The 17,151-nt window shown below is 43.8% G+C and overlaps 1 protein-coding gene across 1 annotated transcript in view; it reads left to right on the forward strand.

Moving 5' to 3' along the window:
* LOC138498394 (CD276 antigen-like) overlaps window positions 1-17,151 on the forward strand; it is a 716,033-nt gene that overhangs the window by 163,873 nt on the left and 535,009 nt on the right. Inside the window, exon 4 of the mRNA XM_069622166.1 lies at window positions 3,726-3,824. Within this exon, the coding sequence (XP_069478267.1) occupies window positions 3,726-3,824 (99 nt within the window). The remainder of the gene's footprint in view (window positions 1-3,725; window positions 3,825-17,151) is intronic.

The raw sequence follows: 17,151 nt of genomic DNA on the forward strand, positions 1-17,151 counted from the left end.
ATGATATGGAAGATGCCATTGTTGTGGTGAGAAAGTGCTTCGAAGAAATAGGAGTGTGGATGGAAAATAATTGTTTACAACTAAACCCCAAAAAAACGTAAGTGATTTTATTTGGCCCTAAACACTTGCTGGAGGGAAGAAGTTGGCCCCCGCCGCCTCATTTTTTGGGGACCAGCCTTAAGTATACTACCAAGGTAAAAAATCTTGGCTGCATTTGGCAGCATGATCTGGGTTGTAGTGGCCAGGTCTCAGCCAAAATACAGTCAATCTTTCATAATATCTGCCTCCTCAGCCAGGCATTACCTTATGTACCTGACACCGACCGTGCGATGGCCGTGGGAGCCCTGGTTAATTCTAAACTAGAATATGGTAACAGACTTTTGGCCAATGCCGCGGCCAAACAGATTCACCATCTGCAAAAAGCTCAAAATGCTTGCGTAAGACTGGTCTTAGGTGTTGCCAAGAATATGCCAGCTTCATGCCTACATCGATCCTTCCACTGGCTAGTGGTGGAAGACCGCATAAAATTCTAAATTGGATGCCTGGTGTATAAAATGTTTGAATGGGTTGGCACCAGTCTACCTAATAAACAAATTGAAACATTATCGCCTGACCAGGGCGCTAAGTTCGGAAGGTCAATGTTTACTTATGATCCCTAGGTCCAAGTGTGCTTCTGGATGAGACTGTAGTTTTTCAGTTGCCGGACCGAGACTTTGGAACAGTCTCCCACTTACTTAAAAAAGGGCAGATTCTCTGCAAATCTTCAGAACGGGATTAAAAAAGTACCTGTTTAAGTAGGTTTTGGTTATGCCACGGCTCTCCTTGCTCTTTTTTGGTAGCAATAGATAATCATACTGTTGTTTCTGCTTCTCAGTTTTGGATTTCAACTGCGCCAGGATACGATTTAGGTTGTTGTGTGCTCGTTATAAATATCTCAAAATCAAATCAAAATCAAAGCACTCCGTTATGCATCTGTTCTGTTGTTATCTCAGTAAAGCACTCTGTTATGCATCTCTTATGTTGTAAACCTCTGTAAAGCGCTCTGTTATGCATCTGTTCTGTTGTTACCTCTGTAAAGCGCTTCATTATGCATCTGTACTGTTGTACACCTCTTTAAAGCGCTCCGTTATGCATCTGTTCTGTTGTTACCTCTGTAAAGCGCTGCGTTATGCATCTGTACTGTTGTACACCTCTGTAAAGTGCTCCGTTATGCATCTCTTCTGTTGTACACCTCTGTAAAGCACTCCATTATGCATCTGTTCTGTTGTTACCTCTGTAAAGCACTCCATTATGCTTCTGTACTGTTGTACACCTCTTTAAAGCTCTCCGTTATGCATCTGTTCTGTTGTTACCTCTGTAAAGCACTCCGTTATGCATCTGTTCTGTTGTTACCTCGGTAAAGCGCTCCGTTATGCATCTCTTATGTTGTACACCTCTGTAAAGCGCTCTGTTATGCATCTGTTCTGTTGTTACCTCTGTAAAACACTCCGTTATGCATCTGTAATGTTGTACAACTCTGTAAAGTGCTCCGTTATGCATCTATTCTGTTGTACACCTCTGTAAAGTGCTCCGTTATGCATCTGTACTGTTGTACACCTCTTTAAAGCGCTCCTTTATGCATCTGTTCTGTTGTTACCTCTGTAAAGCACTCTGTTATGCATCTGTTCTGTTGTACACCTCTGTAAAGCGCTCCGTTATGTATCTGTACTCAGGGATGTAGACTGTTGCTATTCCGGGAACCGGTTGAGGCGTGGGGTGGGGGACGGCGGCAACAGCAAAAAAAGCCCCATTGTAAAATATATGGACATTCACGTAATTGGTCTTTCCCAACACTCGCGTACTCGGCAACCCCTGTCTGTATTGCTGTATAACTTTTTGTTAGTTTGATTTGTTTTTTATAACATGCTTAATACCTGAGTTCGGTTTCTAAGCGCCGCTCCAGGATTTGAACCTCTGTTGCTCTGCCTGGTTTTGCTTCCAAGACCAGCACGTTGTCCATGTATCCTCTGTTCAAAGCAAGTCAAAGCCAGGACTGCGCTCAATAAATACCATAATAATAATTATGGTTCAGGCACTGTATCCCTCTAATAGCCGTCCTGGTGACCTTTTGACCTAGGAAACGACTACTAGTCAATGTGGGTGAAAATTTGCAACTGTTGACTCACAACGTTTTTTTAAATGGCAGCAGAAACGTTGAGATATTGCGAAAGATAAGGCGGCCTGGGGAAGTGGCTGGAGTCCTTGCATGGATCGTATCTCTCCAGGACTGAAATCTCTGCATTGGCTCCCAGTGGCGGCGAGGATTAAGTTAAAAATCCTCTGCATTGTCCACAAGGCCGTCTGGGGACTGGAGCCTCAATACCTTCAACTCTCTCTTCCTAAATATCATCCTGCTCGAGCTCTTCGCTCATCCGCCTCCAAATCCCTCAGGGTCAGTCGCTTCTCCAAGCAACAAGTTAGTGGTAGATCCATTTGTCCTGCTGGGGCCTCCCTCTGGAACAGCCTCCCTGCCTCTCTGAAACTTGAGGAGACCCATCTCCAGTTCCGGAAGCACCTGAAGACCTCCCTCTTTGCTTCTGCTTTCTCTCCTCTGCTCCCATGCTGATTTCCTGGTTGAAACATAAACTGCACTGGTTTACCTGGCTACCCTCTGATCTCGGGCCCAGGTCCCCTCCCCGCCAGTTGCACACCTGCAGTGCCTCCCTGACAACCCTTGCACTTGGGGACTGTTTCTGTATCCCTAAAGCTCCCTTCCTGCACTTGACACCTGATGTCTGCCCTTACCCTTGCGCTTGCCACTAGCTGGCTGCACTTTTTATTTATTGTCTTTATTTATTTCATTAATTAATTTATCTTCCCCTGCACTTGCGCATTCTCAATGTCACCTGGCCTAGTAAGATCTCTGTATCTGTCTTCCCTCTGTTCCTCCTCCCTTGCCTCGTCGCGCCTTGATACACTTGTGTATAGGCGCGTTATAAATGCCATATCATCATATATCATGTAGCCCTTTCCATGTGTGTGGCCACAAGGATTCAAATGAAACTAATAAGACACTATTGGCCTCCACTACTAAATGTTCTAAAAAGTGTACATTGCGGAATCCGCCTGCTTTTTCCTGGTGCTAAAATCATGCAAATTCCATACGAATCCAATGACCAGTTGTGGTTAATACACATTGTTTGCCATATGGAGGCGTAAGGGGCAAGCAGAAATGGACATTATATTCCAGGCCCCTCCTCTACCTGCTCAAATATTGAAAATGCCCTAAAGTGTAAAATCATACAACATCCCTGGCAGAAACCTTTTACACCTGTTTTTGCACCTGTTTTGCGCTCCAGGGACTTGCAAAATGAGGCCCTACGTGTGAATCCTACAAACTGCGCTGATCAGTGGGTTTCATTATGACCCCTCCCCCCTATCACTCCACCCAAGGTTACCTGACCCAATATACCCTCAGGTGCCGCGAGGAACCGAAGGCCTATACACAGTATTGTTCCTCCATGGGTGGCACTTGCTGGGCAGTGAGGGCGGCTATCATGGATTAAACCTCTTCGCCCCCTGTCAGTAGCTGCCTTAGTGTCACAGTCACACACTAGATGCAATATGTTGCAGCCCTGGACTTGCTTTTGATTCACAGAGAAGTGTACACTCCAGTGAGAAGTGCTGGTGATATGCACCACCTACGGTTTGCTCAAGAACTCTTCTTTCTGCTTTTCTTTCCACAGAGGAGGAGAAAGGAGTCAGCGTTGCGGCGCTTGTCGTGTCCATGGTTGTGATCTTGGTCTTCACCGCAGTTGGATTGTTGCTGTTCAGAAAATACGCGAGTATGATTTTTTTTTCTAACGTGAAAAATGGAACAAAGAGCAACATCTCCCAGATTATTAAAAAAAAATGAATTCCGAAATCCAATACCGAGAGCGCGCCAAACAAACATGATGAATGCGGGAAAGGTTTAATGAGAAGAGGGGGTGAGTGTGGAGGTTGGCGAAGACATTGGGGGTCCCCTCCCATAAATCGAAAGAGGGGATTCTATGAGTTGGAAAAACTGATGTTTGTAACAAGCAGAATTAAAACAAATCGGTGTTCTAAAATGCAGTAAGAACCCCGCTACTAGCATATTATCTTCCGTGCAATCCTTATACAGACGCATAGCACTCTTTGGTAAGTTATTCCCAGGGGAGGGGCAGCCTACAGGCGCTCCAGGGGTGGGACTCCCATCTGCAGAGCGCCGGCCCCTCCCTCCCTCTTCTTCTCTCTTTCACTCCCCTGTGGTCTCTGCAGTTGGGAAGGGATGCCATCTGCGCTGGTGGCCAGCGCATGCTGCTCATGTCTTCTCCTTCCTCTTACTTTGCACTCATTGGGCGGTCAGACTCCCTCTACTCGCTCTGACTCTAGGGTGGCCAACTTTTTGATATCCTTTTGCGGGACACTTGCCCACAAGGCGGTGATGAAGTCACAGCGTCATTCACGTTTGGCCGACCCCATTTGTAATTTAAATTTGTTAATGGCTCTTAACACCTGGCTTATTTGCAATGCAATTGGTTTGTCCTTGGGAGGTGATGGTCACATTTTTTAACTGCAAACATGACCATCATGACCTTAGGAACAAAGCATTAGCATTGGACTGAAGACAGGTGTCAGAGCGTTAGCTGCTCGATCTGCAGGTTCAGAAGGAGCCGGGTCCGCGGAGCCACCTAGAGAAAGATAGCAGCAGGTGGCAGCGCCGTGGTTTGTAGACGGCCACCTCAGTTTGCAGAGTGGCCGTGCTGGACGCAGGTTGTCCCGACTTGCTGTCTCCTGAGAGTCACACTCCAGGGAACAAAGCAAGTCGGGACAACCTGCGTCCTGCACAGCCACTCTGCAAACTGTGGGACAGAGGCCCAATTACAGGACAATACCGCAAAATACGGGATAGTTGGCCACCCTATCTGACTCGCCCTTACATGGGTTGGGTGAAGTTAATCCTGTATAGCGACCCTTTATGGCAAGAAAGAGGCCAAGGAATTCATCGAATATAAACCGGAGATAAAACAGAGGGACCTCTGGGACCTTTCAGGTTATACTGGGGAGGATGTACAGGATACAGTCCTCTAGGGCTCCCGGCCCCATGGCCTTGCAAACATGCTCATCACTTCACTTTTACCTTCTTTATTAATTTCCATCAAAGAGTAAAACATAAAAAAAACTTTGTTGAGGGGACGTTATGGTTAAGTTGCCCTAACAAAAACCTGCATTCTTCACTAAAAAAAAAACTTTCCACCTCCCCTTTATGCTTCAAATTAAAACCGAAAAACCCCTGAAATTCGACAGTTATGGTAAACTAAGCCCACAACCCTGCCATCACCCCTGTGCACTGCTAACACTAACACCCAGACCATGAAAAATGTCATCTCAAATGTCAATGATGACAGCAATGACGACATCACTTGTTTAGCCCCTTTCTTTTCCTTCCCTGTGATACATATATATGTACATTCAGCAAAAAAATGTCACTAAAGCAATGTGATACTTCACAGTGCAACGAAACACCACTGCACATTCCCCCATTATAGTAAGCTAAGCAACCATAACTCGCACCATCTACGTGCATAGCTAACACTAACACCCAGGACATCAAAGATGACATCACAAATATCATTGATGACATCACTCATGACATCACATGTGTGGCTCAACTATTTTGGTGCATTCAAAAATGTAGGCTGGATGGTTTTATTATCTGACCAGCACAATATGAACATTGAAAAGTGCAGTGTAGCAAAACGTTACCCTTGTCGTGTCTTCGTAAAGTACTTTCCTTAGGGTCCGGTGTCAGCTCATGATGCACATGCATGGGGCAATAGCAGGCCTCAAACACACAATTAATTCGTATACAGGACGATAAACTGTGGGGTGCTGCTAGTTGTTTCTACCCTACTTCAGTGTCCCTGTATGTGCCGCTCAGTTATATGCATTGCATCGTCATATCTATTGTTTGTTGTAGCACAACTGTGTATTAAGTCTAGATTTGTGAGGTACGTATTACATGTGTAACATTACACAATCACCCCTGACATCTGCTTATCAACATACTAGATAGAACCCCTTGTAGGTAGGGCATTTTAGGAGTGTTATTTTCACATGTGATGCCATGAGTGATGTCATTAATGATATTTGTGATGTCATCTTTGATGTCCTGGGTGTTAGTGTTAGCTATGCACGTAGATGGCGCGAGTTATGGTTGCTTAGCTTACTATAATGGGGGAATGTACAGTGGTGTTTCGTTGCGCTGTGAAGTATCACATTGCTTTAGTTAGTGACATTTTTTTACTGAATGTACATATATATGTATGGCAGGGAAGGAAAAGAAAGGGGCTAAACAAGTGATGTCGTCATTGATGTCAGCATTTGCATTTGAGATGACATCTTTCCTGGTCTGGGTGTTAATGTTAGCAGTGCACAGGGGTGGTGGCAGGGTTGGGGGCTTAGTTTACCATAACTGTCGAATTTCAGGGGTCTTTCGGTTTTAATTTGAAGCATAAAGGCGAGGTGGAAAGTTTTTTTTTAGTGAAGAATACAGGTTTTTGTTAGGGCAACTTAACCATAACGTCCCCTCAACAACGTTTTTTTTGTAGTGAATTTCTTTGGTTTTTGAGATGGCAATTTAACCATAACGTCCCCTAAACAAAGATTTTTTTGTAGTGAATGTAACTGGTTTTTGGGAAGGCAACTTAACCATAACGTCCCCGTAACAAAGTTTTTTTTTTGGGAATTGCATAGGCTTTTGGAAGGTGGACTTTAAGCATGAAATTGTGTCAATGAAGGTGTTCAGCAGAATATACACTGTAATGATATGATTTTGAAAGGTATGTAGTATAATGTACGTACTTGACATACATTTAACATAGAACATACAGAACCCCCTCCTTATTGATTTTGGAAAGGGACGGACTGAGCGCCTGTTTGCTGACGGGGTTGGACAGCATCAACATTACCCAAAGAGGCGGGGGATAGCTGGAAATGTACTATTGTTTTACACGAAAAATGTGCAACGTAGAAGAAGGACATAAACATATTATGAGTAGTAATACGTAAATATGGAAACCTGAAGTTAGGAAAAGAAAACCACACAATTAATATCCATGTAGAATAAAGTGGATGGAACCATAAAAAAGAAAGGATGCCTCCAGCGTAATCACAGAATCTCGGCAGCCTGGAATGACAGTGGACGGACAGAGTAGGACGAAGGGACATTACAGCAAAAGAGTGAGCACAGGTCATGTTTTTGTATCAGTGATTTCTTTGTGGTATGTAGTGCATAAATAGTAATTTATTTCTATTGTTTTCACTCAGAAATGGCAAGTACTTTGGAGTGGCTAGAGGAGCATTTCCCACATGGGGAAATGTCTAAAGACAGCGACAATAATGGTATAGAGTGCTCTGCATATGCAAAACAGTGACCAGTATTTTAGAGGGATTCAACCTATACATTTTTTTTTTTAACAGACCAGGAAAGTAAAGAAGAAAGGGCAACAAACAAGACAGAAGAAGACAGGATAAAAAGGATAGAGCAGAAAATTGACACATTGAACCACAATTTTCAAAGTTTACGGGAGTTTGTGGAGGACTGTGTGAGAGGAAAAGTTTGTTATCATTGCCCCACTTGCACCTGCCCAGCAGACCATTCCCTAGTGAACCATCCCCAAACCTTGAACAGGAAAATAGACGTGACGAAATATCCATCCCTTCTTCCCCTCACAAATCTTCTCCTCATAACCAGCCCGTGTTGAATCCTAATTCCCCCATATTTGTTTCCGTGTCTGCTTCCCCCGCTATTTCTTTAGAGTGATGTGTGTGTGTGTGTGTGTTTGAAATGTTTTTGTGCAGTAGTTGTAGAGAAAAAGAGTGTGTGTAGAATTTTTTTTCAAAAGATGTGAAATGTTTGCGAACAGCGCGCCTGTTCGACCTATCAGCAAGCATTGGAATGTGGGTGCTGTCTAATATGAAGTAAGACGGATGTGATGTGTGACTGCACCATCTTTTGAAAATGTGCCTACATAAACAGAAAGGGGTGTCCAAAGGATGTACTACATCGGCGTACCTCTTGGAAAAGGAGATAATACATGGTCGTAGAACACACAAGATGTCCAGAATGGGTGTAAATGTCATGATGCCTACCCCCGGGGATCCGGACCAAGCCCATCAGCCCCGGGAGCAGGCATCCAGGTGCTTATTAAAAGCCCAGCAGCCCCGGCTAGGGGCTGTCTGGGTACAGTCCTGGCGCAATAGGCACCAGGCTCATAGAAGAAATCAGTCCTGGAGCCATAGGCGCCAGGCTCATATGCATTACTTACCTCATGCAGACCATGCTGCAATGAATCCAAGCCAACGTGAGGCCTGAATGGGACTACTTTACTTCAGGGACTATTTTTTTACTCGGGTGTGGTTCTGGGGGAACTTCTTACCTGGAACTACTTTGAAGGCTATTTAAACCACGCCCGAACAGCAGCACACTCTTCGCATTATTCTGCATCCAGCAGCGTAACGCTCACCGTGCCTGCAGTCAGCATCCAGTCTTCTGCCACGCCCGCCTCGAATCCAGAGCTCCTAGAAAAAGAGGAAAGAAGAAGGAAAAGTTAGAACACGAACATTACTTTAATTCCTCACCTGATTCCGGATCCATCACGTCTTCGAACTTGGAAAAGACATTATTCCTGTACGCGTCGCATCGCCAGCTGCAGCGCCGCTCCATACTCACCAGTCCTCACAGCATCTTTCGATTCAGCGCTGCCTCCATCATTTTCTTCGCCGAACTCCAGCATCTAGGGGACAAAAGAAATAACAAGGTGAGCCGAGAGAGCGAACAAATACAATCTCTTTTTACCATCATAGACTTACCTGATTTACCACCGGAGGCATTATTCTTTAACACGCCACATCTTCTTACGCCGCACCTCTAAGGAGAGAGAAAAGAACAAGTTAAATACACGCACCTTTTACCGGACAGTGTTGGGTAATACAAACTCTTTCCTGAACGCCATCAGCTGCCACAAGACAATCTTCTCTTGGACCCAGCTGCAACACAAGAAGGGAATGGGATAAGAGTGAACATCGGACATATTGAACTCTTTGAACTTTATACTTATGGGTCCTCGCCAGGAACTTCAGAGTCAATATTCATCCCGAACTCTTCCAACGCCTTCGAACCAGTGAAGTAAGAGGTATCTACGTGCCCCTGCATTCCAGGATGGAGAGCTCGTCATTCAAAAACATAAGGTGAGATTACTGAAAGGGAATATCGGAGGTGATTAGTGGGGAGAACAGTGGGGTGCCATCACTAGAATCCACGGGTGGCTAAATCCCTTTCTCCACTTGCAGGAGAATACTTCTACGGGTCAAGCAGATGAGATTAGGCGGGCCAGTCCAGTCTGACATCTCTGCACTACGCGTCACGTTGGAGGAGACCGCAGCTGTCCGGGTCCGATCAACGCCCCTTTGGGAGCCAGGTGAGCGTAACAGTAAATGACTAAAAAGGGAGTGTGTGAAGGACAGTATAGCGGTCCGTATTGGGCGCAGTCAAAATGATGCCGTCTGTAGGACAGGCACGGTGGCTGGCAAGTTCGTAGGCAAACAAAATGGAGTTGTCCTAAGGACACTAGAACTGTCCGTACAGTGAACATAGCATGCATGCACAATCGCAGTACAAACGTGAGTATTGCGAACATTGCGCCATTTCCTAACTGTCCGCCTCACTTGTGTCGCACTTTGAAGTAGTTTGAGAACCCGAACACTGTCCGTAGGACACTTGTGCGCATGCGCATGTTTGATTCTTTGCATTTGCTGTCCAGGGGACTTTCATTACGGGGCCGGATGTGTTGAGGACGTCATCTAGTGACCGCACCTATGCTGAGCGTGGGGATAGTTTCCGTGGTTTGTGTGCTTCCGCAACAATAAAAATGAACTTTTAGACACAAGGCAAAGTATTGTGGAGTATACAAATGTAATTTCTCACATCCCAAACAGTAGACCACCTCAGGAGTTGCCGTGTAAAATGTGTGTACCGCTTTGTAGGGATGAAGACTTTCATTACGGGGACGGATGTGTTGAGGACGTCATCTAGTGACCACACCTACGCTGAACGTGGGGATAGTTTCTGCAGTTTGTGTGCTTCCGCAACAATAAAAATGAACTTCTAGACACAAGGCAAAGTATTGTGGAGTATAAAATGTAAATGTAATTTCTCACACCCCAAACAGTAGACCACCTCAGGAGTTGCCGTGTAAAATGTGTGTACCGCTTTGTAGGGATGAAGACGGTCACGAGGCACACCCCTGCACCCCTACAAAAGGCCACACCCCCGAGCACATCTTCATTGTCCTTCTAGCTATAGCAGATTGTGGTGCGTTGCCTTTACTGCTGTAGTGAACAAAAGGAAAGTAATCGGTATGGCTTCCATGGCTGCTGTGGGGTTATTAGCCTCTGCATTAACCAAAAGGAAGACAAAAGGGCTACTAAATAATACTGTGAGATTTGTCCCCCTTAACTCAGCCTACGGTCGTTTCAAAACATAAAGAATCTCGCAGCTTCCATATAGGACCCCCTCGTAGGCATTGAAACTCACCGAAGGTCGGAAATTACAAACAGTATACCATAAATACCACTTAGTAATATAAATCAGTATAATATTTTATTAAATTGACATAGTAAACTGTTCAATTTCCTCACAAAAAATATATTTGTTAAAAAACAGTGGCTATCACTAGAAGCCTAAAATCACATTAAGAATTTCGTAAACATCATTACACATAATAAAGTGCACAGTGTACCAAAATCGCATGGGAAATTATTTTATAAAAAAAGGGGAAGGCTCTGAAACATACAACTGACTTCATTAACAAGTTGTAAGAACAGAGTAAAAAAGACCCGATCTCATGAAAAAATTGTGTTTTAATACTAAACTCAGGGGGAGTCCCTACTTTACCGGGTACCACCTCTCTATGTCAAATACCTGGTTCCGTGAATCCGCCTAATGTATGATTGGCGGTTCTAAACAGTTAAATATAACTTTGATGTATTAAGATGTTGACAAAAATACAACTTAATCATAAACCCTACATGTTTCATTCTCAAACAAAGATTTATACAAATGCGAGAAATTCATCAGGGGTAGAGCAAAAAAACAACAACAAACATAATAGGTCTTGGAACTATAAAACTTATGACAATTCGGTTCAATTTCCTTCTCGGTGAATTTCATTTACCTAGGGGGAACAACATGGAAAAAACAGCTATAAGTGAAAGCTGTGAATACTATGCAAAGCTCAAAAAACAGCAGGAATTGTGAATTACTCCACTGTAAGCTTACCGTCGACACTATCAAATAGACTTTGAAGGGACGGGTGGATAAAGGTATCTTCTTAATAGATACAGGTAGATCTAGAACGGACAATACAACAATGGTTAAGGAAAAACTGGTCACGGGATTCACACAATGAAACCATTTATAATTTTAAGTTAAATATTCAAAAGGCAGATTAACCGTAGAACGATTGAAGGGTCTCCTCCAGATGGAGCATGCTCGGAAGAATGACTAGAAGGACCGGCAACCAGAAATCCTAACAATCTGAGATTAGATGTCTAATACTTAGTTCGCCAATTCTGAGGTCAACAGGAATACATTCAGAAACGATGCAACGTGCAAAGACTGCTCAACAGATGCTTGAAGACCAACATTTTTAGCGTCTTAATAAGTGTCAACATTTACCTTGTATTCAAAGCGCATATCTGTTCATTTTCGCCAACTCCAATATGTGGGGACTGGTACTGGCCCGTTGCAAACTTGTCCCCGATGGCGAAAAGGACGAGATGGAAAAACCACTCAGTGTAGCAAGGCTATAAAAAAGCCTACTCCGTGTTACATGCGTTACGTGTGCTCTCTGTTGTATGCATTAGCAAACTCCTGCATGAAAAGAGAAAGACGCCGCGAGTGAGATCATTGAAGCCGGAATGTTGCTGCTTAAGGAATGTCTTATTAACTAGTATTTAAAGTGGCAAAAACCAATAACCGCCTAAACACAGGCCGTTATTAAGCCACCTTGGCCCATGAGGATAATTACGCTCGACCAACAATTACTTCAAATCAGTTTGACAAACGCGCGAACTTCTATTTCCGGGTCATGCACTCAGGCAACCGTCAGCCGTATTTACGGAAGTGACGGATTATAAAGGCTTAGCGTCGGAGGATGCACAACGAGATCACCTGTGTGCAAAGTGCAATAAGAAAACTTTCACTACATATCGATTCCGTACTAAACGGCATAGCTAGCGAAAACTGAAAAATACGGAACTAAGGTTTTAAATGTTATTCCAATCGATGGCTTCGTTTAGTCCGATCTCTGTTGTGTTACACAGAAAAATTAGCCAAGTTTCTTTAGTTAATAATCGCTTCGTGACAGAATCACCATCCGTGCCGGCAGCAATATGTAGTAACACGGTCCATCTAAGTTAATCTGCTTTGTGGTTCATGACCACAAAATGGCCTACCATAGGTGCTGTCATCACCTTATTCTTAATACAACTCCTATGCTCGGAGATCCTTACTTTCACTTTGCGTTTGGTCATTCCTATGTACATTTTACCACAGGGGCACCAAATTGCATAAACCACATTACTAGAATTGCAGTTAGTAAAGGTTTTTTGTAACCAAGGCTTTTTAAGGCCTATATCAACCTGCAATGTCCTGTTGGTGAGTATACAATTGGTACCGCACAGTGCGTGGCCCACCATTTTAGGTAGACCCCACATTTCAGTAACGCTCTTTTGCTGGTGCTGACCTCTGGAGATGTCATTCTTCGTGAGGAGTTCTTTGAAATTGGGACCTCTTTTAAATGCACACATAGGTGGATCCAACCGGCACTCACCTCCACGGAGGATGTGCCAATTTTTAGTAATGATTTTTACCACTTGATTGGCTAAAGGGCTAAAAGTACTGACAAACACTAAATTTTTGCTTTCTGTGGACCGGTCCCGATATTCTAGAAGTGCACTGCGGTCATTGTTCGAGGACCTCTTATAAGCGCGCTTAATAATCTTCTCGGGATAACGTTGTGCTTTCAATTTGGACCCCAAGACTTGTGCTTCTCGACGGAAAATATCACGTGTGGAACTATTTCTTTTCAGGCGTAGGAATTGGCCGAAAGGGAGATTTTCCCTCGTGTGTCGAGGGTGGCAACTACTAAAGTCTAATAGTGAGTTGCGATCGGTAGGTTTATGAAATGGTTTAACTTTCAAAATATTAGACCCACTGTCTACCCAAATGGTAACATCCAGAAAATTAAGTTCCTTGTTACTATGGGTAGAGGTGAACTTCAAATACCGGTTTTGTTTGTTAATCCATTCTACAAATTCTTCAAACATGGCTAAGGTGCCATTCCAGATGATTAATATATCATCAATATAGCGTCGCCACAAACCCAGATTGTTAAAAAAGGGGTTAGAGGGGTTGTAAATAACGCCTCTTTCAAAACTCTCTACGTATAGATTAGCTGCTGAGGGGGCAACTGATGACCCCATGGCTGTGCCATGAACCTGATGGTATAACTGGCCATTAAACCCGAAATAATTCTCGGTTAAGGCCATTTCGGCACACCACAGAATGAAACTATTGGGTACTTTGCCCGTTGTTCTTTTGGTTAGAAGGGTCTCTTCCAATACTTGTAGTGTATCCTGCTGAGGGATACAAGTGTAGAGAGACACTATATCAAGACTAACCATTAACTGCTGTTGAGAATCGAATTGCATGTCTTCGACCATATTAATCACTTCTGTGGTATCTTGTACAAAGGAATACATGGCTGCGACATACGGTTTGAGATATCTGTCGGCAAAACGCGAGAGTGGTTCTAAAATCGCGCCAGTGCCTGAGACAATCGGAAGTCCCGGAGGGTTCACCATTGCCTTATGAATTTTAGGAAGAATATAGAATTTCGGTATTGTGGGATCTTTAACTTGCAAATAATCACACTCCTGTTGACAAATCCAACCTCGTTCTAATGCCTTCTCGACTTTGTTGGTAATAAGTGTGGCTAACCGTTTAGTAGGATCTACAGTGATAGGCTGGTAGAAACTTTTGTCATTAAGCTGACGTAAACATTCATTAATGTAATCACTTCTGTTTAGCATGACTACCGCTCCTCCTTTGTCGGCTTTTCGCAAAATGATATCTGGGTGGCTAGCCAGGTTCTTAACTGCCAGACGTTCCGGATTGCTCATATTCTGAAAGGTATGTTGCGGTTGTAATTTTCTAGGCATTCGAGATCGTGCCACACTCTCTTAGCAAACACAATCGCTTCAGGTGTAAAACTAGCTGCCGGAGGGTTAAAAGAAGATTTATTGCGAAAACCGCTTTCATTGTTCTGATCATCATAACTGTTCTGGAAAAAATATTGTTGTAAGTGAATTTTGCGTAGCAATTGTTCAACTTCCACACGTGTGCGGAACTTGTCATAATGAACCGTTGGGACAAAACCCAACCCTTTGTTAATCACAGAAACCTCCTCTGTAGATGGACTATAAGTAGATAGATTTACTAATAGGGTCTGTTGCTGCGGAGCACTCGAGGTGCTTCGTCCCAGATGTCTGCATCCTGGTGTGAGTCTAAAAAACCTAACTGTTGCAATTGTTGTGGGGGGGCACCTGCAGGATTACCCTGATGAGGGGAATAAAAATTATTCCTATTGCTGTTACGGGAATTACGTGTGTTGCGTCCTGCTCTCCTTTGATTCCTCCCTCGGTTCCGAGAACCTTTATAGCCTCTCTGTTGGAAAAAATTACTATTATCAGAGCTGCCTGAACTGAAAGAAGTGTTACCAAAATTAACACATTTCTGTCCACCCTGCTTTTGTCCATTAGGGTGTCGACCGGCAAACGGATCGTAACCTTCTTTAGTATAGCGGAACGCATTTTCATGCGAAAATTGAAGAAGATCTTTCTTCATATGTGTAATGCGATCTTGTGTGCAAAATTCTTTAAAGGCAATAATCTCTTTCAGAATCTCTTCTAGGCGTTTTTTATAGGTATCAAGAGGAACTAGCTTCTTAATTTCCTCTTCCATTTTTTCAAGATCACCTGAGATCTTGATTGTCATGGCGCGGGCTGTATCTATTATAAGTATAGTCCAGTCCCTCCCGCATTTATTTGCTATGTAACTCCATTGCAAAATGAAGTCCCTATTATCCAAAAACAAGCGGGGTTCATTGCGAACCACAAGGCCTTGTTGTAAGGTACCTGACCGTAAGTATTCAATCATGATTGAACCATGAAGCTCTGTCCGTATTAGTCTTTTCTTAAGCTGCAACAATTCATCCCAATTGCTTAGGTTTGCTATAAGAGACCCTTCTCCTTCATCTGAAAACAGAGAAGATTGTGCCAACAGTTCAAGGATGTATTTATCATCATAACTCTTAGTCCGTTCAACTGCCATCATGGACTTGCTTCAAAAAAGCTGTTTAAGAAAAAATATTTTATTTAAATGCAAATCCCGCAATGTTCATCACTCAACCATTGAAAAGTGTCTATCTAGCTACATTTACCACTTATGACTAGGTCTTGCGGAGAGGACCGCTCTAATCAACATTAACCAAAAGGAAGACAAAAGGGCTACTAAATAATACTGTGAGATTCGTCCCCCTTAACTCAGCCTACGGTCGTTTCAAAACATAAAGAATCTCGCAGCTTCCATATAGGACCCCCTCGTATTAGCCTCTGCACCACCCCCAAATCCGCCACCATCACCACCTCACCAAGGGCCTGCAGAGTGATATATGGGTGAGGATGTAGAGATTAAGGAAGAAGAGGAGGAAGAGAATGAAGTGGAGGAAGTCCGCACTAGGAGCACTCGGCGGGAGTCGTGGGTGTGGCGGTTGTTTTCCGTTTATGGGAATGTACCAAAAGCACGTGCGAACCTGGTGAAGTGTAACCAGTGCGATGTGGTGTTGAGTTGCGGGAGATTTGGAGCGTATAGTTTTGGTACGACAACCATGAAGCGACACCTCTCTTCGTTCCACACTGCGGACATTCGCAAGGTGGTGCCATGTGAAGAGCGTAGTTGTTTGAGTTCCTCCACAGCATCCTCGGAATCCGATCCTCCTACCACAAGAGACACTCCTGTGGGCAAGCGCCTCCCTCCAGCTGCTTCACAAGCCATTCGCAATGGTGTGGACCCTGCACTTTCAAACGTGACAGTAGTGTGCACGTATTGTGATGCAGTAGGCAGACAGGGGGAGAGTTTTCAAAGTGCTTTTGAGGCTGCAGTCAGAAGATTTGCTCCTTACCTAAATAAAGATCACCCTTAATATTTGTCTGTTCAGTTGCCCTTTCTTATCCCCGTGGCTGGCAATCAGATGTTTCTTCACAATTTACAAAATGCATTGCGCACTCTTTTGCAATCACACTAACCTATCTGTTTTCCCCAATCCACTGTTTATGACCCACACAACACCCCATCAAAAGGCTCTTTTCAGAGCCGCCACTTACTCCCAACGTACACTTTATTGCGTTTGCTCCGCTTGCACCCTCCCTTTTCCCCGCTACGACTGTCTGCAAACTTTTGCTGCACTCCGCAGGGGTCTATGGCATTCACGTCATAGTTCTATTGTTGCACTGTGAAAGGCAGCTCTGAAAAGAGCCTTTTCTGTCATTTTTGTTGTTTTTACGTTCATTGATTAACAGCACTCGACACACTAGGAGTGCCGAGTGCTGTTAATCCCTACCCTCCTTTCGCCTCTTCTCCTATCGCCCTATCGCTTACAAACCTCTCTCCTATACATACTACACTTCGTAAAGAACAAGGCATTTGCAAACCCTTAAAAAATGTATTTATTTTGAAGGACTTTCAAGTACCATATTGAAAGTATGATGCAAAGACTGCACAGAGAGAAGTGAAATGTGCACGTGGACTGGGTTGAAATATGAAAGTTGAATCCTCTGACGAAAGAAGTACAAGTGAAGTCTGCAGTATCATGACCGCTGCAAACACAAAAAGTAATTGATATTGTTTTTTTAATTCACAGTGAAGACTACTCTCCTGAGAATCAACAGCATCTACACTGGAGACGACATATCCAAAGAAACCTGGTCATCTTGCACAAAAATGTCAGTACAGTACAACCTTCA

This window comes from Ambystoma mexicanum, chromosome 5q (assembly GCF_040938575.1).
Source record: "Ambystoma mexicanum isolate Mex_15411 chromosome 5q, UKY_AmexF1_1, whole genome shotgun sequence".
NCBI classification, from domain to species: Eukaryota; Metazoa; Chordata; class Amphibia; order Caudata; family Ambystomatidae; genus Ambystoma; species Ambystoma mexicanum.